Source organism: Colletotrichum truncatum (genome assembly GCF_014235925.2).
Source record: "Colletotrichum truncatum strain CMES1059 chromosome Unknown Contig_0004, whole genome shotgun sequence".
In the NCBI taxonomy this organism is placed as follows: domain Eukaryota; kingdom Fungi; phylum Ascomycota; class Sordariomycetes; order Glomerellales; family Glomerellaceae; genus Colletotrichum; species Colletotrichum truncatum.
This window is the reverse complement of record NW_027222401.1, coordinates 2,301,128-2,328,664: the sequence shown is the minus strand read 5'-3', so window position 1 is coordinate 2,328,664 and position 27,537 is coordinate 2,301,128. Positions and strand designations below refer to the sequence as shown.

The following is a 27,537-nucleotide window of genomic DNA, read 5'->3' as shown; positions in this document are numbered from 1 at the left end:
AGAGAAGCTAGAGCGATCGAGAACGAACCTGAAGATTGATTTGGACAGTTGTTCAGCATTGCAAATCTCATCTGCGCTTATATCTCCAATGTATCAGCGGAGCACTACTGTAAGGGTCTTACACATGCCCCTGGCGAAGATGTCTAAGCGTTTACCTAAGGCGGCGGTCGCCCAGGACAGCGGGGGGCTGTTTGGGGGTGCTGATTGGACAGGAATTTCGCAAATGTGCTGCTTAGGATTGGATTATTCATGCTGACAGCTTTGAGAAGATCGCCCCACATGCTTTGCCCACATAGTACAAGTGGGTCAACGTGCAGATTTGTGACGCAATGTCTAAGTCTAGCCCAACTGGGAAATCACAGCGCGAGCAACCTCAGCCTTCAAATCATGATGGGTAGGTGAAGTAAGCATCGGTAATTTTGCTCAAATCCCTTAAATCGACAACACGGTAAGGCAGAGCCCATGCGTTATATCTTGAGGCTAGTACAACCTGGTGGCAGCTGCACCGAGGAGTAGCCCTATTCACCACCAATGCTGGTATGCTTAGTACATTATATTCATTCTTTTTAGGAGGCGTTGTCAGTTAAGTCCTGTAATTTTCAGAAGACTAACCCAATGCGACAAGTTAGTGGTTGCGCAATCGTATTTATGAGGGCTGATACGATATTTGGTATATTTCTGCTAATGAAACCAAAGGTAGCACAACCATTTACGGATGATCATGTCGCCGGGCAAGTGGGCTTGAGTAAGAACCATTGATTTTCTTGAACGAGAACCAGGAAACTGGATGCTACATCTCCGGCTGTTGTACCGGTTGTGGACCCACTTTCGGCATTTTTATCGGCCGTGACGGAGCTACTCCCGGTTGGATCTTAGATTTCACAGCAGTCCGACGCCTGGGCGATACGTTGACGAGTTGTAGATACACTGATTCCAGCTGCTCTGACTGTATGACTGTAATGAAGTATATTCTCAACATGTCTTTAACTGCGTACATATATGGAAGTGAAGGAGTCTGGCGTTCACATTCTGCTCTTTTGAAAATCTTAACCCATAGTAATTCTAGCTACGTGAGCCAAATGCAGCATTAGTGAAAGTGTGATACCTATTCATGCATATCTATGCGTTGGGTTCAAATGCGGCCGATATCAATGTGCCGAAAACGGAGAAATGAGAATGATCCAGTCGATGTTGCTTTCTATCAGATAGTGACAAGGAGAAAAGACGGGAATGGCTGCCTGTGCAGCATTAACATACATTACGCTTACCTGAAAGTGAGATGAGTATATGAAAAGCCAGGTAGTCTTGTAAGGGATGTCTCTCGTATCCCCATTCTCTTACATTATAAGGCAGGGAATCGAAGTCATGGCTTTCTCCAATAATGTACTTAAATGGTTTGTCCTTACCCCAAAAGTCGGCAGTGACAGAAAGTAAAAAGACTAAATGCCTAGAAACTAGAAATACTTTAAGCGAGCGCACTCAGTTGATTCCGTTGTCTTGGAAGAGTAGTTCACGCTTCATAGGGAAGAGAGTCATCCCCAGACTCGTCTTGAAGCTGAGCTGAGGAACATTACGACCAGACGAAATACAATTCTAACTATCTTTCAGCCTCTTATTCTGACCCCTAACAAGTATTTTACGCCGGTATACTAATGTCGCCTTGGCATCGTGGACTGTATTGCGAGTCCTCTTGGGGCATATGGTGACAGGCAAAGTGGACTGACTGCCCGTAGCAGGAAATCCAACTGCCATATCCAGCTCAGGGGGCGGAAAGCTAAATTTCCCTCATCGAGATATCACTCACTATCAGCTAGTGTTAAGAATTGTGTTCTTGTACCATGCCTACTGCAGGTGTTTCGGTACTGCGAGGTGGTCGTAAAAAAAGTATTTAGACCTGCCCAGCTACGTCCCTTGTGGCTTTCTTATTTATATAGCTTAATCGAACATTCTCATTAAAAACTAAATGTGTTGAGATTATTATAGACACGAAGCCTTGTCCCCTCACCGAAGCATGTTATAGCTGGTGCCAGTCAGTGTTGTCGATTTTCCAGGGGCTCCCAATGAATAAGCCCAGGCAGTGTTGATTCTCGTTGTATAAAAAGCCTTGAATCATGGACTTACAACACTCAACCTCATTGGGCAAGCAGCTAGGAAGCCTTGACGGGATCGGGTTTTTCTATGTGAAAGAGAAAGAGGAGATGGGACCGGAACGGTAGGGAAAAAAGTGTGGGAGCCATTAAGGGTCGGAAAAGAGCAATTTAAGACCCACTTGCCATAGAGAGAGAAAAGAAAGGTAACCAAGTAATTCTCGGAAAGACTTTTTCGCGGCTGCGGTTCTCGGACGCATTTCATCATACGACTCGAAGCGAATGTCCATCTCCAGCCGCCGAAGGCCCCTTACTGCATTTATCTCAATAATTTGCTTATTACTACATCATGAAGGGCCAGAAGTTGAACTCTATAGCAGGTCTGCGAGGTCTTGGCTACTTCTAAGCACCCGGCGTTGGTCTTGCATTCCGCATCATCAGGACTACTCATAGCGCCTTACTTCTTCCTGCTTGCTCGAGTTGCAAAGAACAAGGTGCTCGTGCTTGGTAATTGAGCCATGAAATCGTATCTGTGCTGAAGCACCTTCCTCTTCTGAACTAAATTAGGTCAAGCCTCGCACCAAAATCACATATATAGTTTGTTAGAAGAGCCCTGGCTTAGATATACAATTACAAAAGTATGTTGATCTTCTCATTTTCTTGTTGTAAGTCTCTCGCAGTATACCCAATATCAAAAGTGGCAAGTCTACCAGAGGTCTTGTTAAAATACGATGTTATTACGTGGCAAATCAAGGTAGGGCCCGCAGCATCAATTTCCAGTCAACTCGGCTTTTCTCTAAGCTCATCTAAGTCTCGGTATCGTTATTGCGCGAGCCAGTTATAGGAATTGTAACTCATCTGTGTGGTATTTCAGCAAGGCAAAACCTGCATTGAGTCTGACTTGGCGGCACAATCTCTACTGGGCCTTTGTTACGAAGCTTCCCGATTACAGTAGAGGCCAGAATGGTATGCAGTGCCATGGATCATGCCTGATTGGTCATAATTGATGGAGCTGTTAGTTTGAACGGATGGAAACTATTGCAGTAGTTGGAATTCCAAGTTGAAATGGCTTCGCAGCCGCCCATGCCACCGGCTGCCGACCACCAGGTCTCAAGCTGGTAGGCGACCTCAACTACCCACATGACGGGCAATCTCTTCCAGCAACTTCATATCGCCCTTTCATAACTTCTTCATCCATAAACGATATATCTTTCACCATGCCTTGAGAAAATCTCCTCTTCTTACGCCTGTACAGGTATTCTGTGATACCAACAGCAACTACTTCGTCTATCTTTCGTAGTAGGGGAGCCCTAATGGTAAGTCTAGTGATAGATTGAACTTGATTTGAGTCAGAAAGTGGCTAAGTAATTCCTGCATCAGAGTAATATATCGCTATCCGCCTCTGAAGGAGAAGTGTCTGACAAGCATCTGGTGTTTCGAAAGACAATTGTTACGACCTCAGCTGGATAAACAACTGTCTATGAACTAGTATCAAATCCGCACTTATAAGATCACTTGTAGTATGAGCGGACATGGAAATTGTCTGTCTAATGGCGCTTGTAGCCTAGCTGCCGGGAAAAGCTGACTGGTCCCAGTGAAGCATAACCCATATCGAGACGGTCGTTGGCCAGCCAATCTTGCCGAAATCCGTGTAAGTGGCTACCCCAGACTTTAAACTCGTAGGATATGGTATCCGTGGTGCAACAGTCTATAGTAAGTCATGACAGATGGAAAGTAAAACCATTGTACAGTGTCAGTTGTTCCCATTCACCTTTTCCTCAGCGTGCCATGGATTTGCGGTAGACACGGGATTTTGAACGTCCGCTCTTGGAAAGCCAGTGGGTAGAAGAAGGCTCTGTGAAGTAAATGTTACAATGGATTTCATTGGATCAGGCCTGAACCTCTGGCGGGACTACACCTCGCCCACACTTCTTCGGGCAAGACAGGATACTGTAATGGGGCTTCATAACTTTCATAGCTACCATACCATTACCCTTAAAATAGGCACCCTAAAACTGGGTTATTTAAGGGAAAAATAGAACTAGGTGGCTGGAGTGTTACAAGCAGCGCGGTTTTCAGCGCTGGAGTCTGACGATTCCTGACTTCTACCTGCCTAGCTGTCTGGATGACGGGTGACCATCAGAACATGTGTCATGTAATAGTCACGCCCGAGGAACAGCAACTGTCTTTTACTAACTATTATAAATATCGAAAGGTGATAACAATATCGAGTATGATGATATTATGTTTCAAAAAACTACCCCCGCTTTTAGATGACTGTAGATATGGCTGGCACCACGCCAAACCAATGGCTCTAGCAACACTTGGTGACCACAAGACGAATTTCTTGTTATATGAATAGAACCTTTGCTCAAACAGTTCTTATCGGGTTTTTGGCCACCGGACATTTCATTGCCGTTATCACTAACATCGCGAGAAATCGACATGGGCAAAGACCACGAGCCAAGTCAACTGCAGTGGCTGGTCTAATACCCTCTTGATATCTCTTTCAACATCCGAGTCAAACTGAACCACAAGACTGGCTTGTACCTTGACACACTTGAAGTTGATACTCACCAACTAGATAACAAAGTCACGCTGACATCTTAACGTAGAGACGACTGGATCATGAACTGCAAAGCCAAACAATCAAGCCCATGCCACACATAGCCCGTATCACGTGCCTCACAATTCCTCTTTCGCTACCCCATTACAATGAGAGAGCCCTGGCAACTCCGAGTCTCAAAATATCTGTATTACAGCCCCGACCTCTACCGTCATTCTCACCGTTCTCATCCTCTCCAAACGGTAAAACACCACCCGTTTTTTTTTTGTCACCTATCACGCGAATGACAAACCCCCCTAGTCCTCGACATGACAAATCCGAGCTGTCGTCGTCTAGACCGCCCGCCCCCACAGCCGGGCTCGGTTCCAAAGTCCTATATCCCCTCCCCAGTCGAAAGTCTAACGTACAAGCTTATAGATCACTCGGGCAGAAAAACCTCCACCGGCAAGGCAGATCGCCCTTATACGTCCCCCCTATACTCGAGACCCTACAGACATGTACTCGCAAGTATACAGCGTCAAAGCTTTGAGTAACCCGACTTGAATTACCGGGGCCCATCTTTGACTCGATTGTAATTCCAGACTTTAAAGGGAGGAGAGGGGGGTGTGTGTATGCGTATGTCTTCACAAACTGCGTTACCGAAACCTTAAAAAATAGCTGTTAAATCAGGTACACTGCAGCTTGACAGCAAAACACCATAGGTGACACGGCATATCGACTCTCGAACAGATTAGATCGTACAGCACAGGTTGGGGGGGGGGGGGGGGGGGGGGGGGAGGAGGAGGAGGAGCCTCCACCGCGAAGGTGGCGTTAAATCAAAAAAGCTTGAGCCTCTGATATCCCATACTGTCCCAGTTGTAGCTCGCGGTTATACTCTCCAACTTCAGCGTAGTGCGTCGCGGCTCCAGGCTCTCGGTTCTCTGACTGAACGAACCGCAGCAAACTGACTCGGCACCGCGAGCGGACGGGGAAGGGAGTTCCCCCCTCCGGGCCTCGTTGCCTCGTGGCCCCACCCCCTCTCTTTTCCCCGAAACGGTTCCCCCGTTTCGAAGAGGGACGGCCGCGGAGTTTTGGTGGAGGTTGGTGTGCGTGTGCAGTATGTATCGGAAGTCATCCCAAATTCCCATCTCCGCGTCAAACTTTGACACTACATGCCGATAAACCATCTCGCATTCGCGCGGCTACTCGTATGACGATCATATTGGAGCTTATTCAATTATGTCGGCCCCGGTATTTTTTTCCCTCCGGAATATGTAGTCAGCCCGACATTTGTAATTGCGGGTAAAATAAACATATTTTCCATCGCGGATGCCAACTGAAAGTCTGCCCTCTTTCATTCAGGACAAATGAAGTTCGAAATCAAACAAGGTACCATGCGGTGGAACTCGGCCCACGCGAAATACCTTTTTCCCTCCCTACCGTCAATCATGACTTTGCTGTAACCATCTCGTTGACGAGATCGAACCAACGCGGAGCAATGCGGAGCGGAGGTCCAGAAAAGCCCGCGCCGTTGATCCTGGCCTTGGTGGGATGAAGTGAAGAATAGGGGAGAAAGGGTTCATTCTCTCACACACACCTTCGCCCCCCACGAAACCCAAAACCGTGCTTGTGCAGAGTAGCAAGATGAACGCTGCCCAAACCCTAGCGCTTGTAACAGCGTATACCCCAGCATCGTGTATTGTGTTTAGCAGTGCCGCTTAACCTTATTTCTGCCTTGAAGCGCGACCCCCTGTCCATCGAGACGGCGACGCGCCGGCCACCACCAAGATGGCGACAACGGAGGGAGGAAAGGGGGGAAATGTCTGCCCCCTGGCCCTGGCAAGCCATCATAGTAGTCGCAATTTTGGCTCCTTGGGACGAGAAAAGACGAACCGCGAGTCGCGCGGGCGCCGGACAAGATGATGATGGGCAGCAGACTTTTTCCCATCCTCACCTTTTCGAGCACTTCTCCCGGTATACTACCTACCAAAATATTTCACCCCACCTTCCGATACGGAAGTAGAGCCGACCTCTCTGTCTGAGAGGAGAGCCACTGCATTACTTCCGTCTGAAGTTCTCTAGCCGCAGAGTCGGCCGCTGTACGATTACTAAACCTTTCCTTCAGGGTGGGGGTTTGGGCGCGCGAGTCAATAAGCTCTACAGATCTGATTACTGATTTGCTATCAGCGTGTAAGAAACATTAAGGTTCAGGTAGTGCTTCCAACCTCTGAGTCCTGTTTTGATCAGATAACAACGGCAATATCCGACCGGATAGTTGATCCTAGGTGCCGAGCGGTGTAACGGAGAGGGAAAAAAAAAAAAAAAAGGGAAAAAAAGGGAGGCCGCGGTATCTCCGCTGTACGAGAGGCTTGATTTGTAACACTGACAACTTTAAAGCCGGTTCCGCGAGAGACTCGAAACTTGTGGATCAGATCATTATACCGTGATGGCGCTAGATTTTGCGGATTTAGAATGCGGATTTAGCAAATTCCCTCTACTGCTGACGTGGGACCGAATCAAGACCCCTATTCTGAACTGGACTAACTCGCCTCAAAACACTGGAGAAACGCCTGCACTTGTTGACTGGACCAAAGTACGAGTTGACCAACTCGGAGCCTCTCCTGTGGACCCTATGCCAGTCGTAGCCCAGCAGCATATCCAGCATAAGCTTTAATCTCTTCCTGTCAGTAAGCTGACGGGCTCCATGGCAAGATAGAAGAAGCCTGGCAGTAGCTTTCCTCAGAGGGAAGTACGTCTGCAGGGTGAGCCGTAGTTCGTCAACCAGCGAATAAGGTTCTGATATCCCTGAAAGATGTCGTCCAAGTGTGACCCAAATGACTGGCACTGGGTTTGCCAGCGCGACGTGAGACGATTGCCTTGCAAGGCGCGTAGACATAAGGCTCACGAGCATCTGAAGGCCTGAGAGTGATGCTGTAAGGTGAGATTGCTCATCCTTGACTGCAGACTTCGACGCAGATCTTGCAGTGTTTAGCCTGTAAAGCCAGTAATCTCATCACTCCCACTCCAACTGGCCATGATCTCACGAGACTGGTTGCCACTTGGGCTTTCGCCAAGTTGGATTCGAATGCCGACATGGCTAATAGTTTGGTGTATCATCTGGTAAGCTTGCTTCACTTGAAGGATCGCTTTTGCCTTCGTGTGTGTATGCACATCTTCCGACAAATGAACTTGAAAGGTGTGAAGATGGTATTCCAAATAGACCAGCCAGTTCAAACGGGCAGAGGTCAGCAGCGCCCGACCGGCGGAACTCACATTGGGGTTTTGGGCTGTGCCTGTGTTTGTTGACAGGTAGGCCATTTCTGTGTCAGTGGATGGCCTAGCCAGGGTAAAGAGTCTTTCTCACTTGCCCAACATTGACGGCTGCGGTGATCCTCAAGGGTATTTGAAATTCGAGACAAATATGCCAGGAAGTAGAGTTTGCAGGCCTGTTGGGGGGAGAACTGGGCAACTGGGGCTCTGACGGCGGTCATCTGATAATCAGGTGAACTGCAGGCACCGTAAATAAGTTGATTGGCGGCCCACTGGGGATGATACTAGCTCAGAGGCTAGCTGACGACGTCAAATTTGGCGGGCGCTGGGGCAGTGCCGACTTTATCAAAGACTGGACGTGGTGCCAAGGCTGGTGATGTGCATACTACTAGAGAAGATCCCCAAGGTGAGGTTCTGCAGGCTGGTGGTGCCAAATACTTTGAGGAACATGCAGGGACTTGTTCAAAGTCGCTCGAAGTCTCTCGAGGTAGCTCTGGGGGGCCAAGATGCTGCGCCAACGGGTTGTCGTGCGCCTAGCCTAGGCTGGACCCAAGAGAAATGCAATCTCATAAATCCCCCAGGCATATGAGAGGGGGCGGGGTAGCACGAGGTTGGCATGACGGGGTGGCCATGAGCGCGGTAGGTTAGGTTACCAAACGAGGGATGCGAGAAGGAATAAAGCGATCTTCTCAAGGTATTCGTATCGCGACAGAATGCCAATACGGCGTTTGCATAGTGCCAAGCCCAGCACGGCCAACTATATTGGGGTAAAGAATGGGCCAAGACAGGCAATTGGAGAGGGTGAATGAGAGCTCATTCGCGAGAGACAAGGTTCAAACAAGGTCGCCCAGCTTTTGCTGTGAATAGCTCGAATTGGGGTCGTTAGAAGACCAGCCTAAGTCGAGCCACAATTACGCCCCCCCCCCCCCCATTGAGCAATTGGAAGTTGGTTTGCAACGCGCAGTAATTGACCTACTAGTAGATTCGTCACGCAGAAGCGAAGCGATAGTGAAGCACAGTTGTGGCAGCAGCATTGCACTAGTTCTGGGCGAAAGCGAAAACGAAGTTTGACGAGGCAATCCGAGGAATGCGAGATGGCTGAATGGCGATAGACGGATACGCCAATACGCGTGTCCTCCCAGAGGGGGCCTAGGGGCTTAGGGGGCTTAGGGGTGTGCCATGGAGAGGAGAAGGGGGGGATTGGATAATGGGGTGTTGGGGGTAGTACATAGTAGTGATAGGGGATTGTGGAGAAGGTGGCCTCGTCACTCAGCTGCACAGGGCAAGGAGACATGACATGTCAACCAGAACTGAAGACCAGGCCGTTTTACAAGTATAGCGTGTGCCAATGGGGTGACTTCCTAATCCAAAACAACAATACTCGCACCTCTGCGGCAGGGGAGGGGGGACAAGGCATTTCCCGTCGTATGGCTATAACGGCACTTTTGGGGAACATCTTGAATGGGTAAGGTCCTGGTAATTGGGCCAATCGCTAATGTTCCTGCCTTTACGTGCTGCGTCTCTATATCCGCAACTAAAGTTGGCACTTGGACCTGCCTTGTCAGACGAAAGAGGAAAGTTCAAAGACGTATAGTTGTAGGCAGAGCGAGAGCCAAAATGCCGAAAGCGAAGCACGAACCAAGGCAAGTGTACCTGCCTAGTATGTGGTAGGAAAGGACGTAGGCAGGTAGGGCAGACGGGAGAAGAAGGGGCGGTTCTTGCCGTCCGCATCGACGGGCGACGGTTGAACCCCGGGGCGGGTCGAAACGGAGGAAGGCAGTGTCAGGTAGGAGCAGGAGCTGGAGCAGGAGCTGGAGCAACATGCACCTTGTCTCCGTGGGAATTCGGGGCCGAGGAGGGACCCATGGCTCAGTGGATCACCACAAACAAGCTGAAAGAGGTAGACATGCAGAATTCGGACACTACGTATGGGGATAACAGCCGAATGGGCAGGATGACCAAGTGCGAGTTGCGAGATGCGGCAAGCCGCTCTCGCTCTAAATCTAGCACGGGGTTGGTCCAAGTCCGGGAGAAGAAAGTGCTACCCACGTGTACTCCCGCGGCCCTTCCATCACGGCCACCGTCGCTGTCATCTCTAGCCCCCGAGAAGATTCTACAAGGCGTCGTGGTTACTACGTAGGAGCACAAGGACCCCGAGGGCCAGAGAAGGTTGACAAACCCGCAGTCCGGACACCGAGCCCGCGGGCAGCGAGTGCCACAATACCAAGAAAAGCCAAGACCTGCGCCAATCAAACACCTGTCCCATCATCAACAAGCGCGCCTGGGTATTGACGCATCTGAGAGAAAGAAACTTTTTTTCCCGCTCGTTTCTGCCGTCAAGGAAAAAAGCTCAACATGATCATGTCATCTGCCTCATCGTCTTGGCTTCAACCCTAATGCGCACATTTCCCCCGGACAACAGCGGGGGTCCCAGCTTATCATGGGTTCGGGTGGCCCTCCCATTTCAGAATCGTGTCCAAGGCGCGCAGTTATGCAGCACCCACCCCCCTCTCCTCTCCTCCCCCCCCCTGGGTAGCTCCACGGCGGTGACAATACGGCGGATGCGATGGCCGATGGGGCTCCATGTCGGCATGGCGAGCTGCCGACGCTTGCACAAAGACCGCGGCACCGCAGTCTTCATAACTCCAGCCATCACCGAGTCGCGGCCGATCCTTTACGATCGCCTGCCTAAAATACGGGGTTCCTGTCAGGGGGGCCACCCACCACGTTGGCCGTTGGTCATCATTGTACCCAGTTCTTTCCGATCCCGACGATGTGGGCAGAGTGGGACGGGACGGAAGAATGTTGGAGTCCGACTGGCTGCTTGATTATGGAGCAGGGCCTAGAGAAAGTCGAGAAGGAAAAATTGGGCAACGTAACAGAAGCGCCCTATTGTTCCCACATCATCATGTTTCGGGCCTTTTGACAGCGGGATTAACCCACCCTCTATGTCCTCACTATTGCTCAGGTTCTTCCTTGGTGTGCGATCAACAACAGCAACAAGTAGAAATCCTCTGAAGACGGCCGAAGAAATATGCCGAAAAGGGGAGCCCGAAGAGTTGCGGCCGAGTGGCCTACTTTAAGCCCGAAAAGAAGTTTTCTACTTATGCCCGAGTTCGAACATGGCCCGACATCAGAGGATTAGAATTGTGTGCGTCTAGCACTTTACTTTGACAGCAGTCGATCAATGCCAGGCCCACCACCATTGGCATACCTGCTGCTATTACTACTAGTAGTATTAATGTTGGCAAAAGTCGACAAAACGTTCGAGGCTCTCTCAGTGGGCTCTCCCAATCTTGGACAAAGCCCTTCATCACTTGCTCCAAGAAACCCAAATTGGCCCGCTTACAAAGCCTGTTGAGCCCCAAACAACACCCAACCCAGGGGTTACCCAGTATCACCAACCCAACTCAGACAAGGCGCCCAGCCCGACACGTGAACTCACAAGGTGCCATTGCCAGCACTGTCTGAGCCCTGTCCCCTTTCAAACATTGCCCTTCCATTGGGCCTTACTGATGTACGTATGAAGTCCGTGAATGATCTACCCGTCCTACACCTGAAGCAGTAAGAAACTAAAAAAATCCCACAATTGATTTCAAAACCCAGTCGAATACTACTAAATAAAATTTTCTCTCCTAGCATGGGGGGGAATCAAAGTAAGAGAAAACCAAAAAAAAATAAAAAATAAAGAATTAAGCAAGTGAAAAGGTGCTCCGTAAGAGCTACACTAGCTACCTCCACTGTCGGGCTACGGGGTTTACAACACTCCGCTCCGCCCTCCGTCGCAAAAGCCGAAATCACATTTCGATTTCCAACCACTCGCTCTCTCTAGTGGTCCTTGTTATTTTTATTTTATTTTTCTTTTTATTGTGGCATGCACAATCTATAATGTAAAGCCCAGTCCAAGGACCAGCGCATATAGACAAATTCGCTCCACCCTTCCCACCTCCACCAGCGGACGCGCCACAACCCGCTTTCCCTTTTTTCCTTAAACGCAGCAGTAGCATCATCATCATCATCATCGCATAAACGGCGCCCTGAGCCCTCCCGCGTTTAGTTGAACTTGCGGCTGGTGGAGACAACGCTTCTTTAGGACCGGGACGGTCTTCAGACGGGCTCCCTGTCGAGTGTTTTTTTCTTCTTTTTCTTCTCCTTCTTCTTCTCCTCTTAAACATTAATAATCAATCTTCATGGTGAACCATTACATGCGTTGTATCCCTTTCTAAGCTGTAACGCCGCTCTTCTTCTCCGGTTACTCCTTGTCCCCCCCATCGCCAGAATATACCCTGTAGGGGAATAATGCGGCCGTGTTCCAGGCGTCATTCTCTACCCGCCCCATCATCTATCTAATTGGAGGATTACTTCCGCGTGTATAGAAATATTGTAAGAGCGCGTGGATGGATGTGGGTGTGCATGCCGTGTGCATCTCTACTAGTACGTTAGGACGCAGACCCGTTGGCTTCTTGTTGCGCCGCCCTGTTGCTACTGTTCGCCTCAGAGACATTTGACGATTCCCGCTTTTTGCTGCAAGCAGTTTGCGTTACGCGGTTGCAATCTCACGCCCCCCCCCCTCCCAAAAAAAAAAAAAATGATCCCCACCCATCCCACCTGGATACTCTTGCATGCACACCCCCCTGATCAACGGAGCAGGGATCCCGGGTACTCCAAGGGAACCTTTGTCTAGAACGACCAAAGATACCTTACCATGATCAATCGAGTGGCTTAGAGGGGTGAGGATGAGGGGCGTGACGACGCCTGACCGACCGCCCGACCGCCCGCCGTCTCGGCGGACTTGAGCACCTTGTTTCGTCCGCGCCGATGGGCGGGTTTGCGTTTAGTTTAGTTTTTTTTTTTTTTTTTTTTTTTTTTTAATCTCTCCTTGTATGTGTGGTGTGAGTGGGTGCTTGTATCGCCCTATCGATGGTGTTGGTGATGATGGTGATGCAATATACGCCCGACAAGAGGCTCATTTCACATGGCAAGGAAGGAAAAACAGCAACGTGGACGGACAAGAAGAACAAACTGAAAAGGGGAGGTGCCGGTTAAGGTACGTAGAACTACGGTGCGTTCGAATGGAGACTTTCCTGTACCTCTCGTCGAAATGCCGTGGGCTGTTGTTTAGTTCATCTTCTTTCTTTCTTTCCCGCCCACCTGGGCACCACCATCACCACCACCACCCCCATTCTGCTGCCCCCTCCTTGGCCCCCAACAACCCTTACTTTTCCTCCCATCAGGCATTTACAGGTTCAAACTAAACCCAGGTAGTGGGGGCCACCAGAAGCTTGGAGAAGCGCGAGAAAGGGGGCCAGACATGTCGGGCAGAAAAAAAAAAATAATAACTTGAAATTTGAGGCCGACTGCTGAAGGGATACCATACGGTGAGGCCCAGGCCGTGTAAGTAAAGTCTACGGGTCCCCGCGCGCGAGCAAATCGCTGCTCGCGCGTAATACCCAGTCTCCCCCTCTCATCTTTCTGCATCGTCTCTTTTTAGTATTTTAGTTATTTTTTTTTTCTTCCTCTCTTTCTTGGTAGTCCCTCCCCCCTTATGCTTCATTACCCGAGATGGGCTTGGAGGCTGGGCACACGATGGTTAATTGTAAAAGTTCGTGACGTGGAGTCCCCCCGTGGCTCATCGCTCCCTTGGCAACCTTGAATGTCGCATTCGCTCCAAAGCCTCCGCGACTGCGAAAGAGAGACTGGGGGGGTTTTAGAAGGGTGGAGGGGGAAGAAATAGAGAGAATGGCACGGAGCTGGCTCCTGTGAAGCTCCCAGGGGGGTGGTAGAACGAAGGGGAGGGGGGGTGGGTATGTGCAAGGTACATCGAGGTAAGGTAAGGCAAATGGAGCCACCAGCTTTCCCCTCGAAAGAGGGAGACCAAAAAAAAAAAAAAAAAAAGTGACGACTCGTAGCTATGGTCAACAACCACAATTATACAACCCCCTGTAGTTGGCAATTGGCATCGTAGCATGCCGCGCCGAAACGATGGGAAGGTCATCGATTTCTTTCCTCTCTGTCTGACACACACACACACACACACACACACACACACACACACACGCACTCTCTCTCTACGCCCTGAATGTACATCAGTTTTATGCCTAGTTTCCGTAAACGGTAAGTTGAGCCTCCCGAGTAGTTCGAGAATAGCGTGTGCGGTTCATGCCAAAAAAGAACGGGTTAAACTCTGAAGCTCCCAAAACTCTCGAGGTCACAGCCGCGAGCAAAGGACAAGGGGAAGAATAGACCAAAAAAAAAAAAAAAGAGTTCATTCCAAGTGCGACTGGGCCGCGTTCCGCACCCTGCAATCATGCTCTCTCTCTCCCTCTCTCTCCTCTCGTTCTTTCCACTTCATGCAATCAGAAAATATTGAAATACGTCATAGCTTGTTTCTTATATTCTGTGCAATTTTTCTTTTTTCTTTTTTTTAATTGCCCTACTCCGAAGTCTCACGGGAAAAATCAAGGTGGCTTTTATGAACAAGTCTTGGTAAAGTGTGTGTGTGAAGAGCGTGGTTTGGTATTTTGTTCCATGAAAGAGCCAAGGCTACTTTTCTTCCTAAACCCCCTCCCCTCCCCCGCACGACCAGCTTCTCTTATGCGCCGCCGTTTCTTTTTTCCCCTCAGTGTATAAATAAGAGAAAATAACACACATTTCCATCCCAACTATGGGGAGGACGGGGAATCCAAGGAGGGGGGTATGGGTATGTCTGAAGAATAAAAAAAACCTTTTTTCTAGTAGTAAGAACCGCAGCGCCAGGCTATGCAAGCGACTGGACTGACTGACTGACTGAAAACCTGGTCGTGTTGATACATTGCGGTCTCGATTGTTGTACGAGACTCTCGCCTCCTTTCCAAGAGATTACCACTTCGAGAAGGAAAGAAAAAAAAAAAAAAAACCCAGTAGACAAGAAAACACCGTTTCCCATAAGTCTTCCTTCCCGTGAACGCCATCTGGTTGTCACCGAAACAGTCGGCAACAAAACATGTACCCAGAGTAAAAAGTCCCAAAAGCCATTCGCATAAAGCAACGCCTCCGCGGTGTATCGTTGAAAACCACACAAGACTGCCCAAAATAGTAAACCGCCTCCATCGGACACCGAACCAGCCAACCGCACCGTCCTCCATCACCCCATCTATATCTCATAACGCGTAATCAGTAAGAAATATTGGTTGGTTTGATGTTTTGCCGGTTTACAATCGCATTGGCTCGCCGTCGTAGCCCCCGTAGATCATTGGGTCGCCCATACCCATCATCACCTCAGGGTTCGGACATGAGAGCACGTGGGGCTTGATAGTGCCAAATTCGGATTCGATGAGACCTTGGTTGAGCATGTCCATGCTCGTGAGGGCGTTGTTGTGCTGGAAGAATTGCTGGCTAAGGTCGATGGGTGGCGGTGCTGCTTGTCTGGGCATGGTCCATTGCGGGTAGGTGTTGATACTTGGGGACTGGTTGTGGAACATGGCGGCGGTGGGGTCGATGGGCGACGCTACCGAGTCGACATCGAACTCGGTGTATCCTGTTGAGAAGCTCTGCGGGGACATGGTCATCGGGTTGGCGTTGGTGTTGTTGTGGGCGCCGAAGACGGCCTTGCGGTAGTCGGCCTCAAATTCGGAGTGGTCAAGCTCTGAAGAGCTGGCGCGGTCGGATCGCTCGCAACTCGAAGCCGAGTCGACCTCAACCTTCAGCGCCGCCTTGTCGGCCTCACGCTCCTTCTGCTGCTCCTCCAGTTGCCTCGCCAGCTCAGCCAGCCCTGCCTCGTCCTCTGGGAATACAGAGTGCACGGGGAGGTCGATGTCGCTGTTGGGGCGGATGCAGCCAAGCTTCTGGGCGATGTTGTGGATGACGGGCTGGCCTCTGTCGTTGAGCTCGGGCTCACCTAGGTCCCATTGCTGGTTATTCCTGACCATGGCGTAGAGCTTGTGAACGGTGGCAATGAGGGCGAATTGGGTGTGCTCGAGGACCTCGGCGTATCCGCGCGGCAACTGCTTGTACTCCGTCTTCTTGCGAACGCCGGCGGTGCAGACAAGGCCGTCGTCTTTACATCTCTTGCAAGGGAACTCTCCGTCACACTAAATACAGATGTTAGACGTATGTGTGAGGGTAGGGGAGGGGGGTGCGGGCAACGAGACGGAGGCGTTGAGGCGTACCTTGGTCTTCTTCATTCGACACCTCTCACAAGCCTTCCACACTCTCTTATGACGACCATCGGTAGACATGCCTGCTGCGGAGTGGTCATGGTGAGCTGTTGCGTTGTGAGGGCTGGCGCGTTTCGCGGTGTGGCGGTTGGGCTTGATTGACTTGGAGCTCGACGAGCTCTTTCTGGACTTCTGTTCCTCCAATGGAGGGGTGGGTAGACCGCTTCCCATTGTGTATGATTAATAGTTACAAGACTTAAAAGGTTAAGTGTTGTTGCTGTTGTTGTTGGTTATTGTTGGAGCGTGTATGGGAAGAGGTGAAAGTGAGGAAGGAGTTGGTGATCCAAGATCGAGGGGTAGAGGAGGCGTATAAGTCTTGTTATGTGCAGGCCGTGTAAGTGAAGTATATATTAGCGAGAACGAAAGCCCGGTTGGGGAACCACAAAGGTAAAAGAGTCGGGATGACACAGCGAAGAGGTCCGCGGCGCCAGGGTCAAGACAAGTTGGGGACAGTCAGCCACGGCAAGGGGACTGGGATGCAGGGTGTTGGCAAATTATTAATGTCGAGCAGACTGTCGGGGTGCGTCTATTGTGCGCGCGAGATTAGGTGATGCGGCAGAAAAACCTCGGAAGCTTTTGTAAGGCAATAAAGTTCGGTCGCTCGCAATGCTAGGCGGAGGGCGGGCGTGCGGGCCTAGGGCGTGTGCGACGGCTGGGCGTGCAACAACGTGTATTATGTAGGTGCTTGGTGCTGGGTGCTGAGTGCTGTGCAGAGTGGGTTGTGGATTTGTGGATTACTGGCATTAACGGTCGGCGACGTCTTTATGTCCGAGTATGCGCGGGCGGGCCCCTGTTCCAGTGGTGTGGAATGGGGAGGTAGGAGAACGGGATCCTGGTACCGTTTGTACAAGAGAGGTTGTAGGATGTAGCTTGTCGGAGTCGGTAGCACCAACGCGCTAGCACTTATTCTTGCTGTGAACTAGGCGCCACGAGGTAAAGTCCGCAGCGGAGTTCAGGGAAAGGGCGCTGCGAGGATTGAGGTCAGGATAGGGATTGGGGTTTGATTTGCGAGCTGGCTAGGACGTAGGGCTTATGACTGCCACTGAACGAATAAATACGGCGGATTGCTGACCGCAGGAAGGGGGACGTGTCTCGAACGGATGTCGATGCCGGGGATGTGCTGGTCTCTCTTTTGGTCAACGGTGGGATGGAGAATGTCGGTGCCTATTTCTGCTATTCGTCGAACCGTAGATGGCTGAAAGTCCTCCACTGGGGTGGCGGATGAATGCGGGTGGATGGGTTGACTTCAAGCGGGTTGGTGTAACGAAATGATTATCTCGAGTGTGTTGTGTGTGAGATAAGATGGCGAGAGAGGCTAAGCAAGTTTACTTTTGAGGGATGTGGATGTAAGAAGTGTTGAATGGGAATGTAAAGTCAACACAAAGGGTCCAAGACAACTCGAGGCTGTTCTCTTCTTGGCTTGATATAGACGGGAGCAGTCGAGACGATTGTTCGGGATCGAGATGTCCTTCTTAACAAGACGACATTACATCAGATCAAGGAAGCTATCAATGTCAGGTCGGCGGAGTTGGAGATGGATTGTGATCAAGGTCCCCGATTCGAAACATGTACAGTCTTCTAGCTCCGTCCAAGGGGAATCCCAATCAGACGGGACAGCCGCCCGCATCTTATATTCAGGAAGCAGGGTTATCCACTGCTCGGCCGGGATCCAGAGAATGCGAGCAGTCCATGCTGGCCGGCTTGGTCATGAACACAACATGACATGACGCTGCAAGTATGTTAGCCATGGGCCTAGTCTGGGCCATATGCCTCCTCGGGGAGACGATTGAGAGGTACTTAGGAAAGACGAAGCCGTGTGTACGCCTCGGCCAAGTGGGTTTCTGCGAGGACAAGGCTCGTAATGGTGCCGTCAAGGGGTAGGGCAGGTTGAGCGGGTCCGCTGCGGTGACTGAGCGGTACATGACAATACATCGGGTGTGGAGGTTGCTAAGTCTCCGACAACAAACCTGAGTAAGCTCTGCATGGGTGAAAGAGCCAAGCCAGAGAGAGAGGGAGACAGAGTAACGACAGAAAGGGAGAGAGGCAAATGGCTCATCTCCAAATGGCAAAGAAAACCCTCCGAGCTCTCTCCAAACCCCACTTGTCAGTACGCCGACCTTGACGGTAAGACTCCTTCCTGAAGTGTGTACACGCTCTTCTGCCCTCATGTTGACGCTGATGCGTGACAAGACCCCCGTCCGTTTTGGGCAATTTTGAGTGTCCCTCACTGCGGCGACCGTCTCATTGTAAATTCCGTAATGCGTATGCCATCCACCCGGAGGGTGCCCAGCAGTTGCCCGAGCAAGGCTTAGCGCGCCCGCGAAAAGTCGATCAGTCCATCTCAAGCTTCATAATCATAATTTCCAGATTTGTGCACCTCGGCGGAACTTGACGGGGCCGGTAGCGGTGTGAACAGCTGCCATGTGCTTCCCGCGCGCCAAGATACCGGTCTGTTGACAAGGCCGGCACCGAGGGCGGGGTCCTTAACCTTTTTTTTCTTTTTCGCTTCTTCTCAGTGAGTGCTTATCACCAACGATGGCACCTCTAGGTCAGTAGCAACTTCGGGGCCGCTATTCTGGACAGCATACGGCGATACGGTAAAGTTCTGGACTCAGATGGAGACCAGATGGCAAGGCATGACCAAATTGATGACGACAGTGAGCAGTCTCTGCCAGCTGGCGTTGCAGTGCGTGGTAGGTCCCTGAGCAGAACACCAATTTGGGCAAATGAGCAGGGAGCCAGGGTTGATGATTCATGATGGATCAGGACCAATGGGCTGGCCTAGAAGCCTTGAGTCGACTAAACCACGCCTCTAGGACGTTAGTCTTGCCTATGCTTAGAGTTTGGTATTTTTATTCCGTCTCTCGTTTTCCCCCAAGCCCACAGTAGGTCCACCGGCATCTGGTTAGCCCGATGAGTGATTCGTGATTACTGAGAAACAAAGAATATGCCAATTTTCCCTCCATCGCCCAGGGCGTCCTTTGCCGATAGAGCTTGAGCGCAGTGAATTGTATGCCAGATCGGTTTGGGGAACAGACATTGCAAGATGGCCGAGCTCAGTTGTATGCAGGGACTTCCTCGCTCTTTGCAACGGCTCGTATGGGATGCCGATGGCGGGCGGACTGTCGTATCGTCCTAATTAACCTATGCAAAAAGATCGCATACTGTCGATGCATGCCATTTGCCTAGTACGCGCCATGTATAGCAACCCTACTCGGCGTGACCTCTTGTGCTGGCAGACTAGGGTCGCCGAAACCTGTCCGCAGAGTCCAAGGGGCAAAGGTAACCTAAACTGAAGGCGGGCTTTAACTCAAGCGACTTAAGTTGACGGCACTTGGAGGTAGTATTAAGCTCATTAGCAAAAGTGTTGAAAAGTGGTCAGGACGTCAACAGGATAGGGTGATTCAAACTTCTGGCCAGCGCAATCCTCTGTGCGGCGGGAGCGTGCAGGCAGGTCAAGCTCGCCATCAAACCCATCTGATACTGTGACACCGCCTGAGAGTGAAGGGCAGCCAGCGTCAAGGCGGCCAGTTTCGAGCAGCAACCTTAATCGCCCCAAGTCCAGGACTAATAGTAGAAGCTGCCCTGTTAACCCCCTGCACAGGCTGGGCTGCGGCTCGCCACTGCATCGTGGAACCAATGGTACGTGATCGATCACGAGTGATCGGGGAGCTGAGCAGCGCGGAAAAGTCCGGGGTAGAGGATAAAGAGGAAGTCATGGGGTGAATTTTGACAGCCTGCTCGCCGATGGTTTAGGGGAGACACACGGGAGCGCGGATAACAACAAGGACCGCAGGGCCGTTCTGTGGCCCGCTCGCCCGTCGGCGGGAGTTTTTCGAAAGGGTTGCAGAGAGGAGAATCTAGTTTTGGGCCGGACGATTCGCAATACCTGATCAATGCAGTGGTAGTCGGCGATATCGAGTAAACCAGTCAAAGGTAACGCCGTAGATGAACAAAGTGATGACGCATCAAGCTGGATGATAAAGGTAAGTGTACATGATGCTAACATCATCACCATGTAGGATTTAGGCAGTATGGGTCAAGACCTACTACTAGTGTAGAGGCAGGTTGCCGCTCAGACAGGTACCTGCCAGTTTATCGTTACTTTTCTACCTATACACCATAACCCAGCTGTAGCAAGTTCAGCCAGTCTCAAGGACTGTGCTGCAACGGCAGTTCAAGTCTGTACGAGTACGAACCGTTCATTCCCGTTTGTGCATCCCGAGCTGCTGAGACATTCTGTGGTTGGTCAGTCATTCAAACCGGGCACCGGGCGGAGAACAAGAGGAATAAGCAACGGAGATCAGTTTTACCCAAAGGAAAAGGTTCCAAGGGCCAATTAGACTATTAGACGTGGGGACGTAAGAAAAAGTAGAGACGTTGGGATACCAAGAGAGAGAGAGGCTCAGAGAAGTCTGGGACAAAAGTGCTAGTACAGAACCCACACCATCCAAAAAGGCGGGCGCACACGATTGGTACGTACCTTTTGGGGTTGTGGAGGCATGCCGAGGTGGTAAGTGGGGCATGGGAGATAGCAGTCTTTGAAGTGTAATCACTGCGTATTTCCGGCCAGAGAAGTATTACTATGTAAGTAAGTGGTGACGGGATTCATCCGCCCTGGTTCCGCCCGCTTCTTACATTATAATACTGTCACCACTAACCAGGGTTGGTTGTGCTCCGAATCCTCTTTGAAGGTGCATCCTCACCAGAGGCTCATTGTGAGTCATCGGAGCAGGGTTTTATTCTACGAGCCACGCCAAGTTGATTTGATTTGTAACGGTGCAGGTCTGCGTGTGGGTGGATGGATGGACAACGGTAGCCGCATGTGTCAAATGTGCGACCGTAAGTGATAACGTTATTGCATGGTTCTTCTGGACTTGGGCAGGAAAACGGAGCGGAGATAAGAACACCGGGTCGAACTGTCCATTGTTGGCATTGAGACCTCGGCTCCTGCCGTTCAAAGTTTTACTATTCACTCCCCAGCAGGATGTTTACCTCACGAGGATGACGATCATGAGATGTTCAACTTTTGAGCGGTATCCATAAGGCCGAGTACCAAATGTTTCCAGGGACAGCATGATGGTAATAAAGTCGCGAGTGCAACCTAGCTGTTAACATGTCTCAAAGTAATATCAGGGCGGACAGGTCCAGGACTACCCTGAGAGCCGATTGCCCTACGAACCGTGAGTGGATTATCGGTATGTGCCCCATCGGGAATGAATTGGCGCCGCCGCCGACTCGCACCAGCGTTGACATGAGATGAATTAGAAATCTCACGGAGGAAAAGCTTAGCTAATCGCCGGTAAGGGTGGGATGGGTTTGAGGTAAAGTGTGCATCCAATCAACCTTATGATGACACGCTTAAACCTCATCCCACCGTAGTTGAAAGTGCCTGCGCTTCAGAGGCCCTAAGCGCGAAAAAGTGATGCTGCAGCTGCAAAAGAGGGTCATGGCGCTCGAATCTGATACGCAATGTCCCCTTTGCTGACAGCCCTGAACTCCACGGCACTTGGCAAATTGTGAAATCATCGTGGGTCGTCGAATTTTTCTAGAAGACAGTTTCCACCTGTCCCTGTTTCCTTTTTTTTTTTCTTTTTTTTTGCCCTCCCTCTCCAAATCTCAACCCACAGGAAGGAAGTACCGATGGGTCGCCCCATGCTCCATTTCCGGCTTAGAGTACAACATGGGATGCGACTGACTAATCGGCTTTCCTGCTGGTAAGTGCCGTCTCCACTCGGTTCCGGCTTTATAGCACGGCCACGCGGAATTGGCAGGTTTCCTCAAAGCACAGGTGCAGGCTTGCAGAGCCTACTGCCCCTTCCTGTTTCCTAGTGTGTAGGTTCGCTGTGCATTATTCTGGAGTAACGTGTACTGCCAGTACGTATCTTGGAGTATCCGACAAGTACCCTCCTGTCTTACCTGCATTGCACTCTTCACATCTAGCAAACGAACTCCCATAAGAGCCTTTCCTAAAACCACAATTTGGCCGTCTTCACGCATTATCATCGCGTCGCCTGACCAGAATATTGGGGCTCTTCCTGCCCGCTGCAACCCACTTCGACAAGCGCATAACTCGGAGCTTCCTCCGGTGAGTAATACTTTTCTTGGTCTCTTGGAGGCTCTGTCTTTACATTGGCTATGTTACGTGTAAAGTTCCCATCAACAACCCTCCCCCAAAAACGTAACTTTTAGTTTTAAAATAAAGAAATGAGAAATGAAAAAAAAAAAAAAAAAAAAGGAAAAAACAGAAAGACAGAGGGGACAACGATTGCCCCTGCCTTCTTCTCCGTCGGGTCAACACTTTTGATGACGCCTTCTCCCGCGCCGTCATTAAAGACCATACGATGCCAACATGCCAAAGCCTGCTGTCAAAAGGCTACAGTAGGGTTGGCTCAGATCGCCATCCGCCATAATAGCGTAGCGCAGGCCAGCGGATGCCTCCCGTTCCCCGTCCTCCCTTGCATTATTCATAAAGTATGCCCCGGTCGATCCCAGGCGGGATCATATGGGCCAATAACAGCCTCTAGGGGCGGCCGTCTGTCGGTAACGAAGACGGCCTTTCGGCCTCCGACTTGTTCACGCAAAAACCGAACAGGCGACCACAACCCTGTCTGTGTCTGCCATCCAACACCTGCTGCCACAATATCGCGGTACATGCCGCTTGCCTTACACCCCTTCACCCCGTACAATCTCAACCATCAAACTTTCCAATCCATCCACCAAGAGCATCGCGTTCCAAGCCCCTGGGCTCCCCTGGTCCCCGTCTGACGGAGACCTAAGCCTTCTCGTGACCCCCCTATTTATCTTCTTCAGGGTCTTCCCCCAGGGGCCCAGGGAGAATCCGGAATCTCAAAATGGCGCATTTAGACTATCCGCCTCCTTTCCCCGCCATCGTAGCATCTCGACACTTGGACACCTGGACACTGGTAGATGAGAAATACACGTCTTTACTCTGACTTTGGTCTCTATCGCCCCGTCCCCCTACACAACAAAACAGGGATACTACCATAATCGGGTGCCCATCGATCCTCTACCCGTTATACTTGTACTCCGTACCCGCTGTCTTGCAGGCGCGCCTTAAATTTTCTTCTTCCTGCGAACATCAATCCCACACCCTCTACCAAAAGCGGACTTCGGCCTCTGCTAATTTCCAGTTCGGCCGAGGGTCGACTCCACCACCACGTTCTCCATGACGTATGGTTCCATTGGAGCCTCATCGCTCATCGGCGCGGCGTTTGACCAGTCCCGCCACGCGATGCCATCTTTGATCTGGTTCTTGTTCTCGCCCTTTGTCGGCCTGAAGGATTTCTAATCGAAACCTACACCCACGTATTGAACCTTTTCGTCGGTGTCCTCGTGCCTGGCGATAAACATCGGCACTTGCAAACAAGATCTCCATGGTATCACTATGTGCCCAAGCCATCCGTAGGCGATGACAAAATGTTCAGTCGCAAGAGACGTCATCCTAGCGCAAAGCCCTATCCAAAGTCTTGGGCCCACCACCAGACTAAGCTTTGCTCTCCGGTTGTAGTTGTTGGCCCGCACGTCTGGATCTAGACAACTGACAACTCCAAGGTACGGGACTGGCATTACGCTTCAAGTATCGAGCGGCGTCTCCGAGTCTGATGGGGTCATCACGGTGGGCAGTTGTTGTCCCTTCACTCCCTTCTGGTGTATCTGCATCCTGCATCACCCACATCATACTAGCACATGTGGATACCAAGTCAGCCTCCTGGTATCATCCGATTACACTATTGATACGCGCCGGGGTTGCACGTCTTCCCGCTTGAGGTGGATATTCGGGGCGCATGATCGCGTCGTCCACACTCAAATTTGATGAAAACCGAGTTAATCCATCAGCCGAGGCTGTCAGCGGGCCTCGCTCACCCAGCAGAGATTTTTGCCCTTACGCCTTCTGGATTGGTCCGTGTGCTCGGGATTGCCCGCGACGGGATTACGGGATTATGTTGACCGGATGCCGGTCGGTTCTTGGCAACGGCCGGTGTCGGACCCCGGGTCAGCACGGGGCGGGCCCATACCTTCGGAGCAATGCCCGCAATTAAATCCACAAGTCGGATCCGGGTTTGCTATATCCATTTAGCCAAGGTGTTGAGCGAACGGACGCAAGGAGATCGAGATGAAAATACAAAACGGTTGACGAATCGAGAATGGCCTTCTTTTGACCATGACTGGTGCAGGTGGCCCAGATCCATCTGCTAAACAGGCGCTATGCCTTGCTTGCACTCAATCCTTCCTTGGTATTCTCAATTTCCTGGGGTCTAGAAGCAAGATCGCCATGGCGTATTATTCGTTCAGCGCGAATTTCGAAGGGGCTGAACCACTGATAGCGGAGAACAGAGATGGCTTGACACGAAGCCGACATGCTTCGAGTCACGCCACCGGCCCCTGTCTGCAGAATGCTCGGAAGAGTGGAGCTAGTCTCCGTTGCTATCTCCGGGCTGGATCTGAGATTCACTGGGGGATCTCAGCAAAAGTTTCGGAGCTCTTTCGGCAGCGACAATAAGGGCACATTTTGTGACAAGCCGACTAACCTCCTTATTCTACAGCGGGCCGTTTCCGAGGCACAAATATTGATGAGCCAGCCCAGCGAAGCGAAGCGATAACAATGATAATCATGCATGAGAGAGGACATGGCCTGGCCATCTGGATTGGGCATGGGCTGACAATTTGTCTCCAGTTACTGGCCAAGCCCAACACCATTCCGTCGCGGAGCGCGTGGACCCGCGGCTTGGTCGAGATAAGCCTTGGCAGGCTGTACAAAGTTGTCTCTCGAGGTATCGTGATCTTCGGTGCCGTAGTAAATGCTTCGAGAAGTTGCTTCGCTGGAGGCAGATCTGGAGATCTGCGGTGATAACGTGCCAAGCTTTTCTGCACATCTTTGTGTGGGTTTAAGATATGACAGCTGGAGGCTATGATGTTAACTCCGGTGATTTACAAAATGATTGACGTCCAGGACCAACGAAAAAGTTGGTAGGTGCCAAGGCGGTCCACGGCTGCACGAGTCAAACATCACGAATTTGCGATCACAAAGTGCATCTTTGGGGCTCCACAGAACACCAGCCCGTCTTATCTGGGCTCAGAAAGGTGCCAACTTCCAAGAGCCCTGCAGCAGCCTGATTCACGATCGCCTACCAGAGACGCCTTTCAATTACCTCATTGCTTACGAGATCGGAAAGAAACCGCCGGCAAGAGGTGAAAAATCTTTCTCCTCGCCCATGCTGGCAGCTTCTATGGGCGCGCACAAAGTAGTGGTCCCCTGGCAAAATATGTGATGGTCACCACTTACCCGAATGTCTTCCGACCTAAGTCCGCCCCACTTTCCCCGTAAACAACGACAGTAATGCCTCAGAATGACCGTTTGTGTCATCCATGCAAATATTTTCAGTCGCAGGCCCCATGGAGCCTCTTTTTTTTTTTTTTCTCTCCCTGGCGGTGGAGATGGACTTGGGTCGGAGTGTCCCGCACTTCACACTCGTCGTACGATGAGTCCCGATCAGTCATCGCCGTCACGGAGGAGTGGAGATTCTCCACTTTGTGATCCTGCCGTTGTTCAGGCCGGTCGTGCCCCGGCATATTGTTCTGGCACATCCGCGCCTGGCCCCGGTCGGCATGGCTGTCGTTACAAACATCTAGGTTGAAGCCCGGAGCCTTGCTTCCGAGAGGTGTTAGTGATCCGAATTGTCAGTTGGATTCGTTTTACGTGTGATTCGAGGGCATCTGAGGCCGGAGATGTGCCTTTTGACTACAGAGAACGTGAACTACTACGCCGATGCCCTTCTCTACATCGTACGTTTTGAGGCAAATGACATCCTTGCTGCTGCAACCGACGACTAGTCTCTCAGTCATCTGAACGATTTGCGAGTTCTCTCGAAGTGAAGTCAGCCAGTAGACACGAGCATCTCCGACGAGGAACTCCTGCAGAGCGAAGTTCCATGTAGTTCTATTGTACCTTCCACATATGCAGCCATCAATAGAAGCTAGCTAATGCCCCTGAACCCCCCCCCCCCCTTTTCCCTGCTGTACCTGGATTCTCCAACTTACCACGGTTCCCCATGACGCATCTAACCGACGGTCTACTGCAACAGAGCGGCACAGCTTTGTAATGCAGGACTTAATACTCATCAACGCCCTGCGGATATGAAGCGCTTCTCTATTCAGAAATGCCCCGAATCCGGTGATACCCTCTAATCCAGGTTCTCCTCGGGGGCATTGCTGGCCCAACAAACAAGTTTCTAGAGCAAAGTCATCCCCCCGCCACGAGTAGATCTCACTAACCATGGCGTAAACATGGCCTGACTGACATGTCGGTATTTCACTCATATAAGTCGGGTTTACATATTTTGACCAAGGTTAAGCACATGTGGAAGAAGTATCTCGGCCGAAAGAAGTTAAGCGACGTTGATAGTTCACACCTGGGCGTTTCTCACGCATGTCCGCGGAGGTCCGGCTCCGTTCGGCTTCAGACTTCATCCTCCGTAAACCCGTGAGCTGTTTGAGGGTGTCGAACGAAGTCTAAGTAAAAAAAAAAACGACATGAAATGTTAGGAATCCTTTGGCTTGACGCCTACTCTTTCTCCTTCTTCTTCTTTTTTTGAGTTACAAAGTTAGGTTAGGTTTCTTCGCGATAGACGCGTTTGTTAAGCGGTTGGCGGTGAGTGAATATGCAGAGGTAAAGTTCCTCAGTTCGTCGCAATTTCTATTTTTCTTTCTTTATTTTTTTTTTCCCTTTTCGGAGGGCGGAAGGTTACAAAGAAAGTCTGTGGTTGCTCCTTATCTGCCTCGGCTCCGGGGCAAGAGGGGTCTAAACTCAAGCAACAGTCCCCCTTTTTCCTTGGGAAAAGTCAGTTCTCTAAATTGCTTTACAGGAGAAAAGCTTCATCCGTGAGTTTGCTACGACTTTGGAAAGAGAGTTTTGACCCGGGGAGATCACAGGAGAGGACATTCAACCGTCGAAATGGCGTGAATTCCGTTTAGACTTTCCTGAGCATTAGTTTTTGCTCTGGCACATGAATCTGGATTGACGGTGAGAGTGCGGTCGGCGATTAAGAATATTCCCCGACTGGTGGCGTCTTCCCCTTTGTTCTGTGGTTGGGTGTGGCGCTTGGATGTCTGCCCCCATACCCGAGCTGTACTCAAGGGACAGTGATGGTAACGTCCCTGCAGTTCATGGCAGGACGTGAAGTTCAGACTGATGTTTGAGATCACGGGTGGGTGTGGTTTATGAGGCGATATTCTTACGCCATCTGCTGAAGTTCTGCCACACGATGATTTCGCAAGTGGTGTTGGTCTGTGTCTGCTGCTCTGTGAAAGGGGGTGTAGAGTATATCGTCGTTGGTGGTTCGCCATGGGGAGGTTGTCAGATGGACTGAAGCTCGGGCAAGATGCACCCGATGCGATTGCGATACTCGCATCGGAAGTT

The 27,537-nt window shown here is 50.8% G+C and overlaps 3 protein-coding genes across 3 annotated transcripts; 2 read left to right on the top strand and 1 right to left on the bottom strand.

Annotated features, from left to right (window-relative positions):
* Positions 1-15,092: 15,092 nt before the first annotated feature.
* CTRU02_207407 (uncharacterized protein) lies at positions 15,093-16,268 on the bottom strand (the record flags this gene model as incomplete). Its single annotated transcript, XM_036719207.1, has 2 exons — positions 15,093-15,971; positions 16,050-16,268. The coding sequence occupies 2 exons, from the start codon at positions 16,266-16,268 to the stop codon at positions 15,093-15,095; spliced, it is 1,098 nt and encodes a 365-aa protein (XP_036588914.1).
* Positions 16,269-23,529: 7,261 nt separating this feature from the next.
* Positions 23,530-23,934, top strand: CTRU02_207406 (uncharacterized protein; the record flags this gene model as incomplete). The annotated part of the gene is made up of 2 exons (XM_036719208.1): positions 23,530-23,621; positions 23,673-23,934. 2 exons carry the CDS (start codon positions 23,530-23,532, stop codon positions 23,932-23,934), a joined length of 354 nt encoding a protein of 117 aa, XP_036588915.1.
* A 459-nt stretch (positions 23,935-24,393) lies between these two features.
* CTRU02_207405 (uncharacterized protein) lies at positions 24,394-24,621 on the top strand (the record flags this gene model as incomplete). The annotated part of the gene is made up of 1 exon (XM_036719209.1): positions 24,394-24,621. One exon carries the CDS (start codon positions 24,394-24,396, stop codon positions 24,619-24,621), a length of 228 nt encoding a protein of 75 aa, XP_036588916.1.
* Positions 24,622-27,537: the final 2,916 nt, after the last annotated feature.